At 46.4% G+C, this 16,446-nt stretch overlaps 1 protein-coding gene and 1 long non-coding RNA gene across 14 annotated transcripts in view; one reads left to right on the forward strand and one right to left on the reverse strand.

Moving 5' to 3' along the window:
- Positions 1-993: 993 nt before the first annotated feature.
- LOC124517743 (leucine carboxyl methyltransferase 1-like) overlaps positions 994-16,446 on the forward strand; it is a 39,466-nt gene continuing 24,013 nt past the window's right edge. For all 3 annotated transcript variants that reach the window (XM_047087227.1, XM_047087229.1, XM_047087230.1), the window contains exons 1-5: positions 994-1,405; positions 2,130-2,249; positions 7,192-7,268; positions 9,310-9,371; positions 12,970-13,072. In XM_047087227.1, the coding sequence (XP_046943183.1) occupies positions 7,237-7,268; positions 9,310-9,371; positions 12,970-13,072 (197 nt within the window). In that variant the 5' untranslated portion in view covers positions 994-1,405; positions 2,130-2,249; positions 7,192-7,236. The remainder of the gene's footprint in view (positions 1,406-2,129; positions 2,250-7,191; positions 7,269-9,309; positions 9,372-12,969; positions 13,073-16,446) is intronic.
- LOC124517744 (uncharacterized) overlaps positions 12,871-16,446 on the reverse strand; it is a 33,804-nt gene continuing 30,228 nt past the window's right edge. For all 11 annotated transcript variants that reach the window (XR_006963554.1, XR_006963555.1, XR_006963561.1 and 8 more), the window contains one exon: positions 12,871-12,977. This is a non-coding gene — a long non-coding RNA (uncharacterized LOC124517744). The remainder of the gene's footprint in view (positions 12,978-16,446) is intronic.

Here is a 16,446-nt window from a genome sequence, read left to right on the forward strand (position 1 = left end):
CACTTGCTTGCAAGCAGGGAGGGACAGAGAGAGAGAGGGAGAAAGAGAGAGAATCTCAAGCAGGCTCCATGCTGTCAGCACAGAGCCCGATGTGGGGCTCAAACCCTTGAACCGTGAGATCATGACCTGAGCTGAAATCAGGAGTCGGACACTTGCTTAGCCCACTGAGCCACCCAGGTGCCCCAAGATCATTTTATATGTTTAAGAGCCATTTATATATCTTTTACTGTGAACTGTCTGTTCATGGAAGGAATTACTTTTTTTGGCCTTTAAAGTGACAGTAACACTGTTAGGCTGTACAAGTCATTTCTATCAAGGCAGTGAAAGGATTTGAGACAGGAGGGTGACTTAGTCTCAGCCAGATTGAGAAATTGGCCAAATGACCATAGTTCTTGTGGGTGCAGGGCATCTTGGCCCTAAAGACGGATCCTATGGGTAGTTTCAATGAGAAATGCGAAGAAATTTTAAAGTGGTGCTTCCTGAGAATAAGGACATGGTACTTACTTTGAGCTGAGCGTGAAACTAGGCATCAGTAAGATTGGACGAGGCCTGGCTAAGAGGCCTTAAGCCTCCCTCCCACACTCTTGAGGACACTTTCCTAACAGACGCTGCAGAGGCAGGGCCCCACCATGGTGCCCTGGGTGCTGGGGGCCCTGGGCAGCAGGTCAGCCCTCCGTCCTTCTTCCTCTCCCTGGGTTGGCATCGCTAGACTAGGGCCCCATAGTAGGAGAGTGCGTCCCAAACAGCGTGTGGGGAGCATTTTTAAAATTTTTCCAATGTCCAGTCCGTTGTGGGTGATAACTCTGTAACCCACGGTAAAAAGGATTTACTAGAAAAGTAAAATGGAAGAGACATGTAACGTTTATTTATTTTTGAGACAGAGAGAGAGAGACAGAGCATGAACAGGGGAGGGTCAGAGAGAGAGGGAGACACAGAATCCGAAGCCAGCTCCAGGCTCCGAGCTGTCAGCACAGAGCCCGACAGGGGGCTCGAACTCACAGCCTGTGAGATCATGACCTGAGTCGAAGTCGAACGCTTAACCGACTGAGCCACCCAGGAGCCCCAAAAGAGACATGTAAAAAGACAAGCTCAAATTATTTACTAGTAGAATCCATAGACATGAAATCCCTATGTCAAATTGCAGTAAGTGTCTAAATGCCACTCAAATTTTGTTCTTAAAATAGTAATACTGTAAGCAGAAGGGTTTAGAACACAGATCAATGTTATCTTCCTTTCACCCTCTTTTATTTCTTGTCTCCTCTGTTCCAGCTTCCCACGCCAGAGCTTCCCAAGTCAGTTTATTAGGCACCATTTGCCTGTGCACCGCCCCCCGCCCAACCCCGCCTGGGATGTTTTACAAACATCGAGGCTCTAACCCGCACAGGATGGAGATGAAGGGAGCACGGTAAGAAATATGGCTGTCTTTGCTTTGACATTTATCTGCCCCATTTCCTGACCCCAGGATACTTTCCAGACGGTCTCCCAATTTTGAGTTTCAGCCGAATTCTGAGTAGCTCTCACTTAGCCACGAAAAGACACATTTCTAAGAGGGACATTTAGATCCCATGTTTTGATGTAAAATATTTTTCTTTCATATGTAGAATTAGGGGGCGTTTTCCTTAAGGTAGTTGATCCAACCATTAGATAGATTGTGCTTCTTTTGGTTCAAATGGCTTTAAAAAAAAAAAGGAAGAGAATTTTATTTTATTTTTATTTTTTTTATTTAAAAAAAATTTTTTTTTCAACGTTTATTTATTTTTGGGACAGAGAGAGACAGAGCATGAACGGGGGAGGGGCAGAGAGAGAGGGAGACACAGAATCGGAAACAGGCTCCAGGCTCTGAGCCATCAGCCCAGAGCCCGACGCGGGGCTCGAACTCACGGACCGCGAGATCGGACCGCGAGATCGTGACCTGGCTGAAGTCGGACGCTTAACCGACTGCGCCACCCAGGCGCCCCAAGGAAGAGAATTTTAAAGTCGTTACTTCTCCCATAAGGTCTATGGATAACCTAAACCGCTACCCCTGAAGAAGGGCAGAAGGGTTGTGTTTTGTCCTCCTGGTGTGGTGAACTTGGCAAGGCTTATTTCCATCATCACTGAGTCATGGCTTGTCTCTGTCTCTCTCTCAGGATATGTTGCTCGCGTCCATGGCGTCAGTCAGCTTATAAAGGCATTTCTACGGAAGACAGAATGTCCCTGTCAGATTCATCTTGGGGCTGGGATGACCCTAACCCTTCTGGAGACTCAAGGTAAATTAAAAAATACCGCCCCCTTGTTTCCTGAATTGTTTACTTTTGTGAAGGTTCCCACCGGGTTCAAAAATGTCAGGGGCGCCTTGGTGACTCTGTCGGTTGAGCACCCGACCCTTGACTGCGGTTCAGGTCATGATCTCTCGGTTTGTGGGTTCAGGCCCCGCATTGGGCTCTGTGCTGACGGCACAGAGGCTGCTTGGGATTCTGTCACTCTCTCACTCTCCCTCTCTCTCTGCCCTTCCCCCATCTCTCTCTCAAAATAAGTCAATAGACATTTTTTTAAATGCTAGAAATCTATTCAAAAGGAATGCGGTGACTGCCTGTCTCGCGTCCCTGTCCCCATCTGCTTGCACCTGCTGTGCCACCACTGTCAGCCACGTACGTGATGTCACCAGGGCCCTAGATATGTGCCTTGCTTCTGAGCTCCTGCCGTTACAAACAGGGCTTTTGATCAGAATCCTTGTATATGTTCTCTGCGTGTGTGCAAGAGCCAGCCAGTGGAGTAGCTGAGACCAGGGGCCCATGCATTTGCCGTTTTGACAACAAAAGACTTTACTGTCGTTGTGACGGTGTCTTCAGTATAGCTTGGAGATTTGCAAGGCTGGGTGATGGTAGCATGACATAAAGCCCTTTTAAGTTTATTTATTCATTTGGAGAGAGAGAAAGAGAGAGAGAGAGAGAGAATCCTAAGTGGGGCTTGGATGCGGGGCCTATCCCACGGAGCACGAGACCGTGACCCAAGCCGAAATCGAGTCAGAGCCCAACTGCCTGAGCCATCCAGGTGCCCCTCCATTCTCGGATTTGGTCCCTCACCTCCTTCGTTAGGGTTCAAGAGCAGGTATAATTACACTCCCTCACAGAAGAGGAAATGGGTCCAGTTAGTGGCAGAATCAGGACCACAGGCCTGGTCTTTGATTCCGGGCTGGAATTGTAGCACCAAACCTTTTCTCTACAACGATCTCACTGATTGCGTTTTCTTTTTTGTAGGTTTGTACAGATCTCTCTTGGTTCTCCTGTCAGGTCGGTCATGTGGCAGTCGTGGGTACGTGCATTTCCCCAGATTCTTGCAGAAGTACACCAAGATAAACTAGAGTGTGTGGGCCTAATGCGACCTGAGTGTGTATTTTGTCCCTCATCAGCTCACCCGATAAGGTCTTTGGTCATCGGTGCCCCCAGCCTCTCTCTCACTGAGGCGAGAAATCAGTGGCCTCAGCACAGCCTTAGTATTAACCGGTTGCCTTTGCATTCTTCATTCGGGATAAGATAGCTAACTTTTCTGAAGGGCGTGCACATCCATGACCTGGGGAATGAACATGAGAGCTCTGCAGGTGGGGGGGGGGGTTACCCAGATGGGGCAAGGCGGGCTCCGAGAGCTTGTGCCATCCCCAGGTCGGACAGCCAGTGGCACTGGAGCGTGGAACAAACATTGGACTGCAGTTCGTCCACGTCCAGATTCCCTCCTTGTTCTCTCCAGAGAGCCCTGCGGCTGCTCGGGGGGGGGGGGGGGAGCTCTTTCCTATAGGTCGGCGGTGCCTCTGGGCCTCAGAGACCACGGTGTGGTGGAAGGAACTGGAAGAGAATGCAGTGGCAGAATGTGTGCAGTGTGAACAGAAGCCACGGGAGAAACTCCTCCTTTGGGCTTGACACCCTTTTCAACGTGGTCCCATGGTTTGGTTTCTGCCCCCGCCGTGTAGGTGGGTTAATCATTACTAAATCTGAGATTTTTATTTCTGAGCAAGGTACACTGAAGCTCATGTGCCCCTTCCAAGAAAAAGGTTATCTGTGAGGAGTGAAGAAGGAGAATAGTGCAGGGTCTGAAAAATTTGGTGGAGTTTTTTCGTTTTGATAATGACATTAGTCGAAAGGGTTTTAAAAAATCTAAGTTTCTTTTTAGAAAAATGATGCTTGTTTGCTCTTTGGAGCAGGAGCTGAATGGGCCAAACTTAGGCTGCCACCTGTGTTGGTAAATAAAGTTTTACTCCGACACAGCCAACTCCCAGTTCCTTCCATCTTCCCTATGGCTGCTTAGCCCTACGGCAGCAGAGTGGAGAAGTCACAGCAGAGACCGTCTGGCCTGCAAAGGCTAGAGTACTGGCTGTTTACAGCACGTTCCCTGATCCCTGTTTTTGAGCTCTATGTGCTTCTGTAAAAGAGGAGGGGAAATCTCGTCGGCTAGTCTTGTTGTCTCGTGCACCTTCCACCTGGGAGGGTCCCCTGGCTGCACCAGCAGAGGCTTGGCTGTGGGTCACAGGCTTTTGGCTGCCGCTGGTGTGTGAGCTCGTTCTGTATGACGTCAGGCCCCAAGACCACTGGGACAGTTGAAGGCTCCCACCTTCAAGCAGCGGGTGAGAGTAGGGTGCAGGAAAGCCAGTACAACCCCAGACAAAGAATAAAGGGTGAGTGAAACCCTTTAAGGGACCTCAGCTTCTTGGTGTCTCTTGAATCCTATTTCCACACGGCCAGAGGATCAAGGACGCAGGGGGTCAGTCTCAATATGGCAGCCTGTGCAGCGGTCGGCCACGTTGGATCTCCTTTGAGCCTACGGGATACTCTTCCTCACGGTTGTCCCCGGCTGCCCTCCGGTAGCTAGGCACGGTCCTGGTTGCCTTCCATGCCTCCTGTGACGTGCGAGCTACTGGCGAGTGGAGTGTCGGAAGGGCTCAGGGAATCCCAGAATAAAAAGTTGAAGCCTCATGTCCCACAGCCATTTGTTGCCCCTTTCCCAAAGGCAAGAAAGAAGATGTCTGTTCCTTAAAAGCTCCAGGTGTGCCTTTTGGAAGCTTTCCCTCCATGGTGACCCCTTAATCGGCATTCTTAAGAGGGCAAGTAGCTGATGAGTGGGAAAGCTGTTTAGAAAGTCAGAAGTCCTAGACGAGCTATAGGATCGTATGCTGTCCTGCATTTGCTTTTGTTCTCCAGGCCTTCTTGAATTTTAGCGTGTCCTTAACTTCATATCATGTGAGCGAAATCCTTAGAGGGTGTTCTGGAATTTCCTAGCAAAAGTCATCTTCTGGTATGCTCTAAACGTTTCCTCCAAATATCTTCGGACAGCTTTTTACCTGGCCCTGCCCTACACACGGGCAGGGGAGCGCGGCAGCACCGAGAGAGAACGGTTGAGATCGGTGAGCGTGTCTCTTCTGATGGGTCAGGAGACTGTCTTTGTCTCTGTCTTCCTGTCTCCCCCTTCCTCCCTCCCCCTTTGTCCCCCAGACCAGATCCCCTGAGATTTTCCAAGGGCTGAGGGGTAGCTGGCTCTCACAGTTCTGACACTTGCCCTTAGGGTCACCTCCTACTGGAAAATGCTTGCTTGTGATTGCAGCCCCCCCCCCCGCCATCATGCTGTCTTGGGGGGCCGGCTCCCTCTCTGTCCCTGCTGTCCATCGCTCGTTACTGTGCACGTAAATGGTGTTCTGCGCAGTTGCTCAAGTCAGAAAGAGGGGTGTCATCCTCACCCCAGCTCTTCCTTAATCCCGGCCCACACCTGTGAGGCCCACCACCGGGTTCTGGGCACCAACCATTGTCTTTTTCTTGGTCTTTCTTTCCACTTTAAGTAAGCGGCTCTGTACTTGTGGAATGTAAGTACAGGTGGATACGGAGGCGTTAGAAGAGCGCTTTGGGGGGGCGCCGGGCAGGTCACCAGGTTGTGGAGCGCCTTGTTTCTTTCCCCAAGCCTCAGGGGCATCGGGAGCTGCTGCAGGCAACACGCAGGGTGTCGCTGAGAGTCCAGACAGCGGTGTCCTTACAGCGTGTGCAGTTGGCGAGCTGAGGAGGAGAGAATGCGTTCGTGAATACGCATCGGGGCTGAGGGATTGGTTGGACGTGACAGAGAATGTGCTAGGATGGCCAGGGGGCCAAGGGGAGACCAGGCTGGGGATGCAGAAGGGGGAGCAGGGTCGTGTGTGTGTGTGTGTGTGTGTGTGTGCGCGCGCGCGTCTGCCACGCTTTTTTACTGCAGCCCTCAGTAAAGATAAATGTACACCCCAGGCCAAGACCTAATTCTAAGTACCCATGTCAATAAGGTTTTTAAGTTTATTTATCTAACTTGAGAGAGAGAACCGGTGGGGGAAGGGCAGAGAGAGAAGGGGACAGAAGATCCAAAGCGGGCCCTGGCCCCTACGTGGGGCTCAAACTCACGAGCCGTGAGATCATGACCTGAGCCAATGTCAGACACTTAACCGACGGAGCCACCTCGGCGCCCTGTCCCCGTGACAGTCAATGATAAAGGCACACACGTGGCACTTACTAAGGCAGGCCCTGTTCTGAGTGTCCCTTGTGTGTACTTATTTCCTCATTACTCCTCACAACCCCGTGAGGTGCTGTCCCTGTCTCTGCTTCGCAGAGGAGGGAAACTTGGCCCAGGGAGTGGAGTGACTTTGGGGCCTCGCAGCAGACAGGCGGTGGAGCTGGGATTCGAACCCCCGTCCCCTGCTCCAGAGCACCTGCCCTTTACCACCCGCTGTATCCTCCCCTCACAGAAAAAAGTAAACGTGTCACAAAAGAGTACTCACCCCCACTGTGTGCGATGCTTCGGGATTTTTGCTGTTTTATTCCATTTTATCCCTCAAATGCTGGTCAGCATTGGTGTCCTGACCCTCTCTGATTCATCTCGATCTGCTTTTTGGAAAATTCTGTCAGGTGCTACTCCCCCAGTGCCTCCACATACCCCCACCTCCATCCCAGGCACTGCTCCCCCAGTTCAGGCTCCCTGTGACTTCTTCCCTGGACAGCTGTGAACCCCTGACTCCTGTCCTCCATCCATTCCCCACGTGGAGACCACAGTAAGCTGGAAAATACGTCTCTGCCCATATCGTTCCTGGATGTCAAACCCTTAAGTGCCGTGATGCTCTTCGGGGCCTAGTACTCGCTCGGTACATGAAGGTGGTCAGTAAATGTAGGAGTGAATACATAATTCTAAAGCTTACTTCGTGTTTTTCCTCAGGACGAAGATCTTCTCCCAAGTAAATATTGTGAAGTGGACTTTCCCATGAGAGTCACGAGAAAGCTGCACAGCATCAAGTGAGTATGGCTTTGACCAGATGAGAGAGCCCGGTAGGATTCAGGGGCAGCGTTCAGGAGGTGGCCGGTCTGAACGCCAGACACCTCATTTTAGGGGACTCTTCCCTTTCACCCCCTTCCCACTTTCCTTCTGGCCCCAAGATCCCCATTCCAAACTGTCTTCAAAATGAAATGTCCCCTCCCTTGCAACTCTTCTGTCCGTTAACGTAATTCTCTGAACACTTAATAGAAATGACCTATAGTGGTTTAATTTTAATCTGAAATTTAAAAAAGTGTTTTAATGTTTTATTTATTTTTGAGAGAGAGAGAGGGAGACAGAGTATGAGTGGGGGAGAGGCACAGAGAGAGAGAGAGAGAGAGAGAGAGACAGAATCCAAAGCAGGGCCCAGGCTCCGAGCTGTCAGCACAGAGTCCGATGTGGGGCTCGAACTCATGAACCGTGAGATCACGGCCTGAGCCAAAGTTGGACACTTAACCGACTGAGCCAACCAGGCGCTCCAATAATCTGAATTTTTATGTGTGCTCCGGCTACTTCTGTATCTCCAGAGCATAGAAAGGGGCCTGGCTCAGAGCAGATGTGTAGTAAATAGCGTTTGAATGAATAATGGGAGGCCAAATTGGCCATTTACTATATATGAGATAGTATGGGGGCCACCCTGAGTCCATGTTTTAAGAATTCTGCAGTTATAGATGACGAGTTTGTAAATCTTTGCTGAGAGCTTTTGGAGCACCATGTGAAATGCTTCACTCAGATGATCTCATTCAGCCCTCAGAGGCGACTCAGGAATGACATGCTTTTATTAGCAGTTGAGGAAACCAAAGCTCAAAGAAGTTAAGCTAATTTCCATAAGGTTACCTGTTGACAAAGGGGTACAGCTGAAATTTAAACCCTGACCTCAAGCCCAAGGTCAGATTTTCTCCGTGGTTTTTAACGTATACTTCTTCCCCTTCTTTTTAAATTAGTCATTTAAACAAAATCTTAAGTCTTACATTGAAAAAAATTTTTAGTAAACATTAAAACTTTCACCTTGTCCTTAAAAGATGTGTAATTCCCACAAGCTAGAAATAGTTTTCAAGTTTTTTTTTTTCTAACTTACCCTATGGAAACAAGTTTTCCCCTTTTCCAAATACAAGATTATATTACACGGAATGTGCATTTTATCTAAAAAAAATGTTTTTTAATATTTATTTATTTTTGAGAGAGGGAGACAGAGTGCAAGCTGGGGAGGGGCACAGAGACAGGGAGACACAGAATCCGAAGCAAGCTCCAGGCTCTGAGCTGTCAGCACGGAGCTCAACGCAGGGCTCAACCTCACGAGCTGTGTGCGAGATCATGACCTGAGCCGAACGAAGTTGGATGCTCAACCGACTGACCACCCAGGCGCCCCACGTAGTGTGCATTTGAGATGCGCTATGGCATCTGACGCTGTGCAGCCACAGAATACGACCTAGCTTGTTAGGACACCAAGTCAAATAAGAGCAGGTGGGCTCTCACTTAAGCCTAGAGGAGGTTTCTGGGGTGAAAGATGTGTGTATGGTGGTTGCGATACGGAAATCGGCTCTCTGCTGTCTAATTTTTTGCACATTCTGGAGGAGAGCAGAGTCATCACACAAATGTTACTGAACGTCAGGTCTGAGTAGGAATCGGTTTGTTTAGTTGTCTGTGATTAATAATGGTTAAAATTTTTAATTGAGTGAGCAGAAGCAGGAAACGAGAGATGGCTTGGAAAACACTGGAACGTTTGGAAACATATCGCTAGCCTATCTTTGGCGATTTCTACGTCTTGAGTGTTTCATGATCAGTTTGTGACTTGACGTCAGGTTCGGAGTGTAACGCTTACTGACCTACTCTGACAGCTGACCCACTGAATTTTTCATGTGTGTGCCTAGGGTCAGACGTGATTAAGCAGCAGGCCCTCTGGAGTCGCCCTTGCTTTGAGCAGTAGCGGTACCTATTGGCCATTTCGGTAGTGGGTGTTTGCGTTTTTTTCACTAACTAAGCTACTTGACTCATTTCTCTCTCTTTCCCATCTTCCCATAGATACAAGCCTTTCTTATTACAACCCATTATAGAATTACATTCAGAGGACACACTGCAAATTGGCAAGTACCCTTAACCTAAGTAATACAGTACGGGCTACCTCTCTGCTTTTCTTCCCCTTTCTTTTTAAAGATGGTGTGTATGTGTGTGTGTGTGTGTGTGTGCGCGTGCACGTGCACGTCTGAGTCTGCGCTTGTGTGCACATGACGTCACAGAGTGTATACTTCTGCATCACATTTACTGTAAAGGAACTTGAAACAATTTTTTGTATGGCCCCTCTTAGATGTCCATAGGTCCCAATGTTAAATCTTTTTAAAAACATTTCAGTGAGTTGCAAACATTTCAAATATAGGAGCTTTTTCCCGAAAATCTTTCCTTGGAAAAATCCAGTCCGGCAGCCTCAGACCCTGACTCCTACATGGCTGCTTCACTGAGAGGGAATGCACATCCCCACCACTGTTGTCTCGTACCTGAGCCGCTTCACGTTAGGTTAGGTCCTTGGCCCCGGGGCTCAGTTTTTCCCCGTAAGTTTTCAGTATGAGTGTTTCCAACAACTCTTTCCTCCCTTCTAAGCCTTTAAAACTAAGATCACAAACACTCTTCCAGAATGTCCCATTGTGTTCAGTGTGTGTCTGACAGAGAAGTTCAAGGGGCTTATTAATAATTCAGGTCAGAAAACATGCTCAGAGAGGATGGCCTTAGATGGTGGGCACAGATAACACAGGAAACGTCAGGCAACTAGACAGGCCTCTACAGCAGCACAGTGCCCTCGTCACGCTCCTAGTGAACAGACTCCCACGGAAACTAATATCTCCCCCATCCTTTGTTTCCCTCGTACAAATTTTAAGTAGAACCTCCTCAGGCTTTGCCATTGGCTGGCACATCTGCTTTCTCTACATCGTAGCCGTCATACTTTTCTGTGTATTTGGTTAATATTTGCGTCAGAAGGATTAGCTGTAATGAAAGGGTTAGCACTTTGCATTGCCTTTGACCCATCAGTGTAGAAACAGGTCAAGTAGAAAGTAAAGACCCTGTGTAATCTCTCCCCCCACCACGATAACCACTGTGCAGGGTGTTTTCTCCTGTGGATGGACAGTGTCCCTACAGGCAGATAAATATCACGCGTAAGAAAATACACATGTAAATAGAATCCCGTGCCCGGCCCGCAAAAGGTTCAGTAAATTTTTGTTGAAGGAATGTATGCATATATTGAATAAATAAATATATATGATGTAGATCAACATGTGTTTGTTGAAAGAGTGAATCTATACTTCTATAAATAAATAAATACAGTTTTATGTATAATTTTAGTAAAGTGAATCATTTACACGTACTGTTTTGAAACTTGTTCTTCGTGCATCCTAGTGAATCACGGCTGTCTTCATGTTGCCATATTAGATCTACCTCGTTATTTCTGGTGACTTCGTAGTACTCCTCTGCATGGAAATTCCATTTTACTTAACGTATTTGCGACTGATGGTCCTTTAGATTGCCGCCTTCTTTATGGTTTCCTGCGAAACAGTTTTGTAGAAAGCCTAGTTATATGTGCATATTTGCAGGAATTGCCAGTTCAAAAAATTGTACCTTATGAATTCTAATAGCTACTGCCAAGCCGTGCTTCAAGACCCTTTCGACTAATTTGTATTTTCACTAGAGTAGATGAGGGTTCTCTTTCTCTACACCCTCACTAACACTGGCTACTACCATTTTAAAAAATTCCTGCCAGTCTGCCAAATCTATGAATTAAAAAATTTTTTGTAACTTTTTTTGTTTGTTTTAAATTTTTTATAACTTTGAACGTGCTGGTGAAACGGAGTACCCTTCCTTCCTTCTGTTGGCCTGTGGGATTTCTTTGTAAATTTCCTTTGCTCATATATTTTCCAGTTGCATTGTTTCATTTTCTTTTCAATTTATAGGAATCCTTTACAACATAAAGCAATATTCTTTGATATAAATCCCTCGTCAACTGTTGATTGGCAGATTTCTTTCCTAGCCTGTCACTTGGTTTTTAACTCTGGGTTTGTGTCTTGTGTAGGCAAATTTTCTAGTCCTGGCCTTGATAGTTTTTGATCTTGCCATCATACTGGGAGAGGGACAGTTGAAATAAAAATTAATGAAAATACAAATGTGAGTGAAAATTTGAGAAAAGTGATAGGCGATGATAACACTGACACATTTTCATTGAAAAACTGCCCTATTTCATTAAACGTTTGAGGCTGTGATTGCAAGAATCGCACTATTTATTTACCGTCAGGAAAGAAAAGGTGCTGATAAGTTAAACCTAAACGTTATTGACTGATGCATCCTCATTTCAGAAATGTGAAACTGAGAAAAAATACGCATCTTGAAATTGATCATTTCTTAAAGCTGAAATATGCATGAGGTGAAACTTAAAAGTATATAAATGGGCACACAATGAAAAGTCAGTCCCAATGAGTAAATCAAGGGGGACGTCTGGGTGGCTCAGTCAGTCAAATGGCCAAGTCTTGATTTGGGCTCAGGTCAGGATCTCACAGTTCATGAGTTTGAGCCCTGCACTGGACTCTGTGCTATTAGCACAGAGCCTGCTTGGGATTCTTTCTCTCCCTCTTTCTCCACCCTTCCCCCGCTCTCCCTCCCCCCCCCCCCCCCCCCCCCCGCCATCTCTCAAAATAAGTAAGTAAATGAACCTCCATGTTCCCGTCACTGAACTTTTAACTGTGGCCAATTTCATCCGTACCAGTGGTTCTAAAAGTGTAGTCCTGGACTAGTGACATCACCACTGCAGAGCATTTGTTGGAAATACAGATGTCTAGCTTTTGAAAGAATCTGACAAAATGTCTACTTCTGGAAGATCTGCTACATCAGAAACCCCGGGGGGTAGAAGCCATCAGTCTGTTTTAACAAGCCCGCCAGGTGATTCTGATGACTGCCAAAGCTCGAGAACCACTATAGAAACCATGCTATCTGATCTCTGTGGGAGTATTTTCAAGCAAATGTTATCATTGTGTTTGTAAATACTTTAGAAGCTATTTTCTTTTAAACATAGTATCTCACAAATTGGCACGACATTTAGAGAGTGGCCAGCCGATCGGTACCAATACTTAAATAGGTTACCCTTTGACCTCCTAATTCTACTCCTAGAGACCTACTTAACTGGACAGGTGCTTCATGAGGTCTATACAAAGATGCTCATCGCAGTGCCTCAGATGGAGAAAATTTGGAGATACCACAGGCCTAATCGTGAGGGCTTGGCTGAGTAAGTTGTTTTATCCACTGATGGAATGCTGGGAAATCATTACAGACGATGATGTCATTGATATTACTGTTAAGTAGGAAAAGCAGTTTTCAAAAGAAGAATTGGCCCTGTTTTCTTTTTCCTGTGTGATGTGTGTGTATGTATTTGTGTGACAGAAAATGTGCTTATGATGTGTGTATGAGTTTATGTTGTATGTATAGGAAAAAGACTGGAATGTTCTATACCAAAACATTACTAGTTGGAAGATGTGATTTTCGTTCATTCCACCCTCCTCCTTCCTGATTTTTTTTTTTCCTTTTTGCAGTGGGACATGTATTTCTGTATTGGAGAAAAAATAATTTAATTTTGAAAAAAAAATCCATTGAAATGATCATCTCTGGATGAATTTCTGTTGAAATGATAATCTCTTCTTGGCTTTCCAGATGGACACCTGTTGGATTCAAAGAGATATGCCATTATTGGAGCAGATCTCCGAGATTTACCTGAACTCGAAGAGAAGCTAAAGAAATGCAACATGAATCCACAGTGAGATATTTTTTTAACCTCTTACGCGTTTGTGATTTCATGTGAATGCGAAATGAGGTCAGCTGAAAGTGCAGCATGAGACCCGTGTTCCGTTTTTAATTCTGAAATGTTTATCACTTCATTGCTATGAGGGAGGTTTTCTAAGTTTTTGAGAAGCACTGTTTCTCCTGTTTTCACATCAGAATCACGTGTATTGCTTTTATAACATACCGGTGCCTAATACCATAAAGTTTGAGAGAAGATAATTATATGTATAGAAACCTACAACTGCAGGGCGCCTGGGTGGCTCAGTTGGTTAAGTGTCCAACTCTTGATTTCCGCTCAGGTCATGATCTCACGGTTAGGGAGATCGAGCCCCATGTCAGGCTTTGCGCTGACAGCTTGGAGATTACATTAAGTATGCGTGTGAAAGCAGTTCAACGGAAATTGGCGCATAAGCTATAATCTGTAGATTATTACAGTTGCAGTGGTAACCAGCAGCAACCCGCTGCGAACGTAGAAACACACCATTTGGGCAAATGTGCTACATAGCCAGGGAAATAATCACTTACAAATCAGGAGAGCTCCTGGGATGCCTGCGTGGCTCAGTTGGTTAAGCGTCCAACTTCTGATTTCGGCTCAGGTCGTGATCTCATGGTTCATGAGATTGAGCCCCACATTGGGCTCTGTGCTGACAGAGCCTGCTGGGATTCTCCCTCCCTCTCTCTCTGCTCCTCTCCTGCTTGCCCTCTGTCTCTCTCAAAATAAGTAAATACACTTAAAAGAAAATTAATCAGGGGAGCTCTTGATAGGCAAGTTTGCCTCACTTATGGAGATCTACAAAATGGATAAGGAACAGCGGCTATCACAAGTATTAGAATTACATCCATAATTCTCTGGGGTTCATTTGTGCTGTGTTTTCCTCCGTGGGCTGTTTTTGCTTCGCTGAGACTTCTCTTCTGAAAAGTATTAATCCTGTTTTTAATATTGGCGAAGGCTGCCTCTTAAAAATACACTGTAAACGTGTTTAACTTTTCATTTTCAAATAATTCAAATTTGTAAAGGAAAGTTGCAAAAATTGTACAGGAAATTCCCACGTAGCCTTCTCCACCTGGCTTCCCCCCATGTGGTAATACCGTATGTAATAGTCGGTGCCTTTTGCATTAAACAGGTTTTTGGAGGGGCACCTGGGTAGCTCAGTCAGTTAAGCATCCGACTTCAGCTCAGTTCATGATCTCATGGTTCGTGGGTTCGAGCCCTGCATCAGGCTCTGTGCTGACAGCTTGGAGCCTGGAGGCCTGGAACCTGCTTCAGATCCTGTGTCTCCCTCTCTCTCTGCCCCTCCCCTGTTTGTGCTCTGTCTCTCAAAAATAAATAAACATTTAAAAAATTTTTTTAAATAAATAAAAACGTTTTTGGAACTGTTTTTCTCTAATTACCAACCTATTGAGGTTTTGAAACTTTTCTCCCCACTCACTCATTTTTTCGAATCGTTCCTATTGATATAATCTGGGGTTTTAGACTTAGGTTAAAAAAAAATGCTTACTTTAAACTTCCTTTTAATGTTTTTCTTTCTGATTTTCAACTTCATCTGCAACTTGGACTTCATTGTCTATCCTCTGGATTTAGTTCCCTCATTCTTTGTACCATGACCCAGTTGGGTCCAGAGAGCATTTGTAGATATACACATACATATGTGTGTGTGTATGTATATACACATACATATATTTTTATTTTAGAGAGAGAGAAAGAGAGCATGTGCAAGTCAGGGAGAGGGGTAGAGGAAACGAGAGAGAGATAAGATCCCAAGCAGGCTGCATGGTCAGCATGGAGCGCAACACAGGGCTCAATCCCATAACCCTGGGATCATGACCTGAGCCGAAATCAAGAGTCAGATGCTCAACTGACTGAGGTACCCAGGCGCACCTGGATATATATTTTTAATTTCTTTTAGTGTTTGTTTATTTTTGAGAGCGAGTGCGAGCACGAGCCGGGGAGGAGCAGAGAGAAAGGGAGACACAGAACCCGAAGCAGGCTCCAGGCTCTGAGCGGTGAGCACAGAGCCCGATGTGGGGCTCGAACCCATGGACTGTGAGATTATGACTTGAGCTGAAGTTGGATGCTTAACCGACTGAGCCACCCGGGCACCCCTGGATGTATATTTTTAAGTCACTTGAGTTATACAACATTTCCTTGTCAAAAAAAGAAAAAAAAAAAAAAAAGGAAATCCTGATAAACAGTAACAGTGGATAGTTGGGACCGTCAGGTCAAAGCCAGCAGCATTTGTGGGCAGCCTTTCTCTCTAGCGATCTTGAGTCCAGGCACTGAGTCTGACTGCATGGGTTACATTCTGACACTAGCGTACACGATGTTCTTTTCAGCAAATTTCTTGGGTATTTTCAGTTCAGACAATTTACTTGTTTTGAAATTCCCCGCCAATAAAAATAGGCAAAAACAACCTACTTGCTTTGTGAGAAAACTAGCAACCAGCCATGAGGAACAGCAGCGTAAAGGGGCAGAGAAGGAGGAGGATCCAGTAAAGGAGTCAGAAGGAGCAGGAATAAATCAGCAGAGCTCACGTAATTTAGGGCTGCCTGTGTTCCCTTCCAACATGTAAAGCTTTTAGAGATTTCTGTAGGAGTTTATTGCTTTTCCTGTTTCGTAATTTGTTCGTTACTTCGGGTCTGGTAACTCAGACCGCATACTAGTGTGTCATTTGCTGAAGACTGTTCGTGTTGTTTTTAATTCTTGATGATAAAAGTCTGTGTAAGAAGAATTAGATTCTGTTAAAGGGACAGCAGTATTTCTGCATTTTATCAGTCAGCTTTTGACGTGTACCAAAATCTCTGCAGCCTCAGCGGTCTCGAACAACTCACAATTCAGAGCAGTTCACAAGTTGCTCGGGATTGTGTGAGTTGACCATTTGGACTGGGCTTAGCTGGGTGGCTCTTCCACTGGAGCCGGCTGCAGCTGAGGTCCCCTGGGGTTCACTCCTGTAGCTGAGATCCCCTGGGGTTCCCTCCTATGCGGATGCCTCATTCTCACGCACAGGGCCTCCCCTCCGATAGCAAGCCAGCTTGGGTTCATTGCCACACTGGTTCAGGCTTCCGAGCAAGAGGGCAAGGGCCAACGTGCAAGTGATTTTCAGCTTCCGCTTGCGTCGTGTTTGCTACTGTTGTATTGGCCACAGCAAGTTACAGGCCTAACCCAGATTCCAGGGGAAGGGAACTAGACTACCTCGGAGCAAGGGGTCTGCAGGGCCACCTCGTCACCATGTGCGGGCATGCCGGGGGAGAATTTGGAGCAAGCCAGACAAAACCTTGCTCAGTGCTCACGTTGTTACGGTCTGAAACTTTGGGTCACAACGGGGCTCTCCACCTCTTACCGCCCTGATA

Source organism: Lynx rufus, unplaced genomic scaffold, assembly GCF_022079265.1.
Source record: "Lynx rufus isolate CCGP_SWC_20201006 ecotype Redwood Valley unplaced genomic scaffold, mLynRuf1.p SCAF_23, whole genome shotgun sequence".
Lineage (NCBI taxonomy): Eukaryota > Metazoa > Chordata > Mammalia > Carnivora > Felidae > Lynx > Lynx rufus.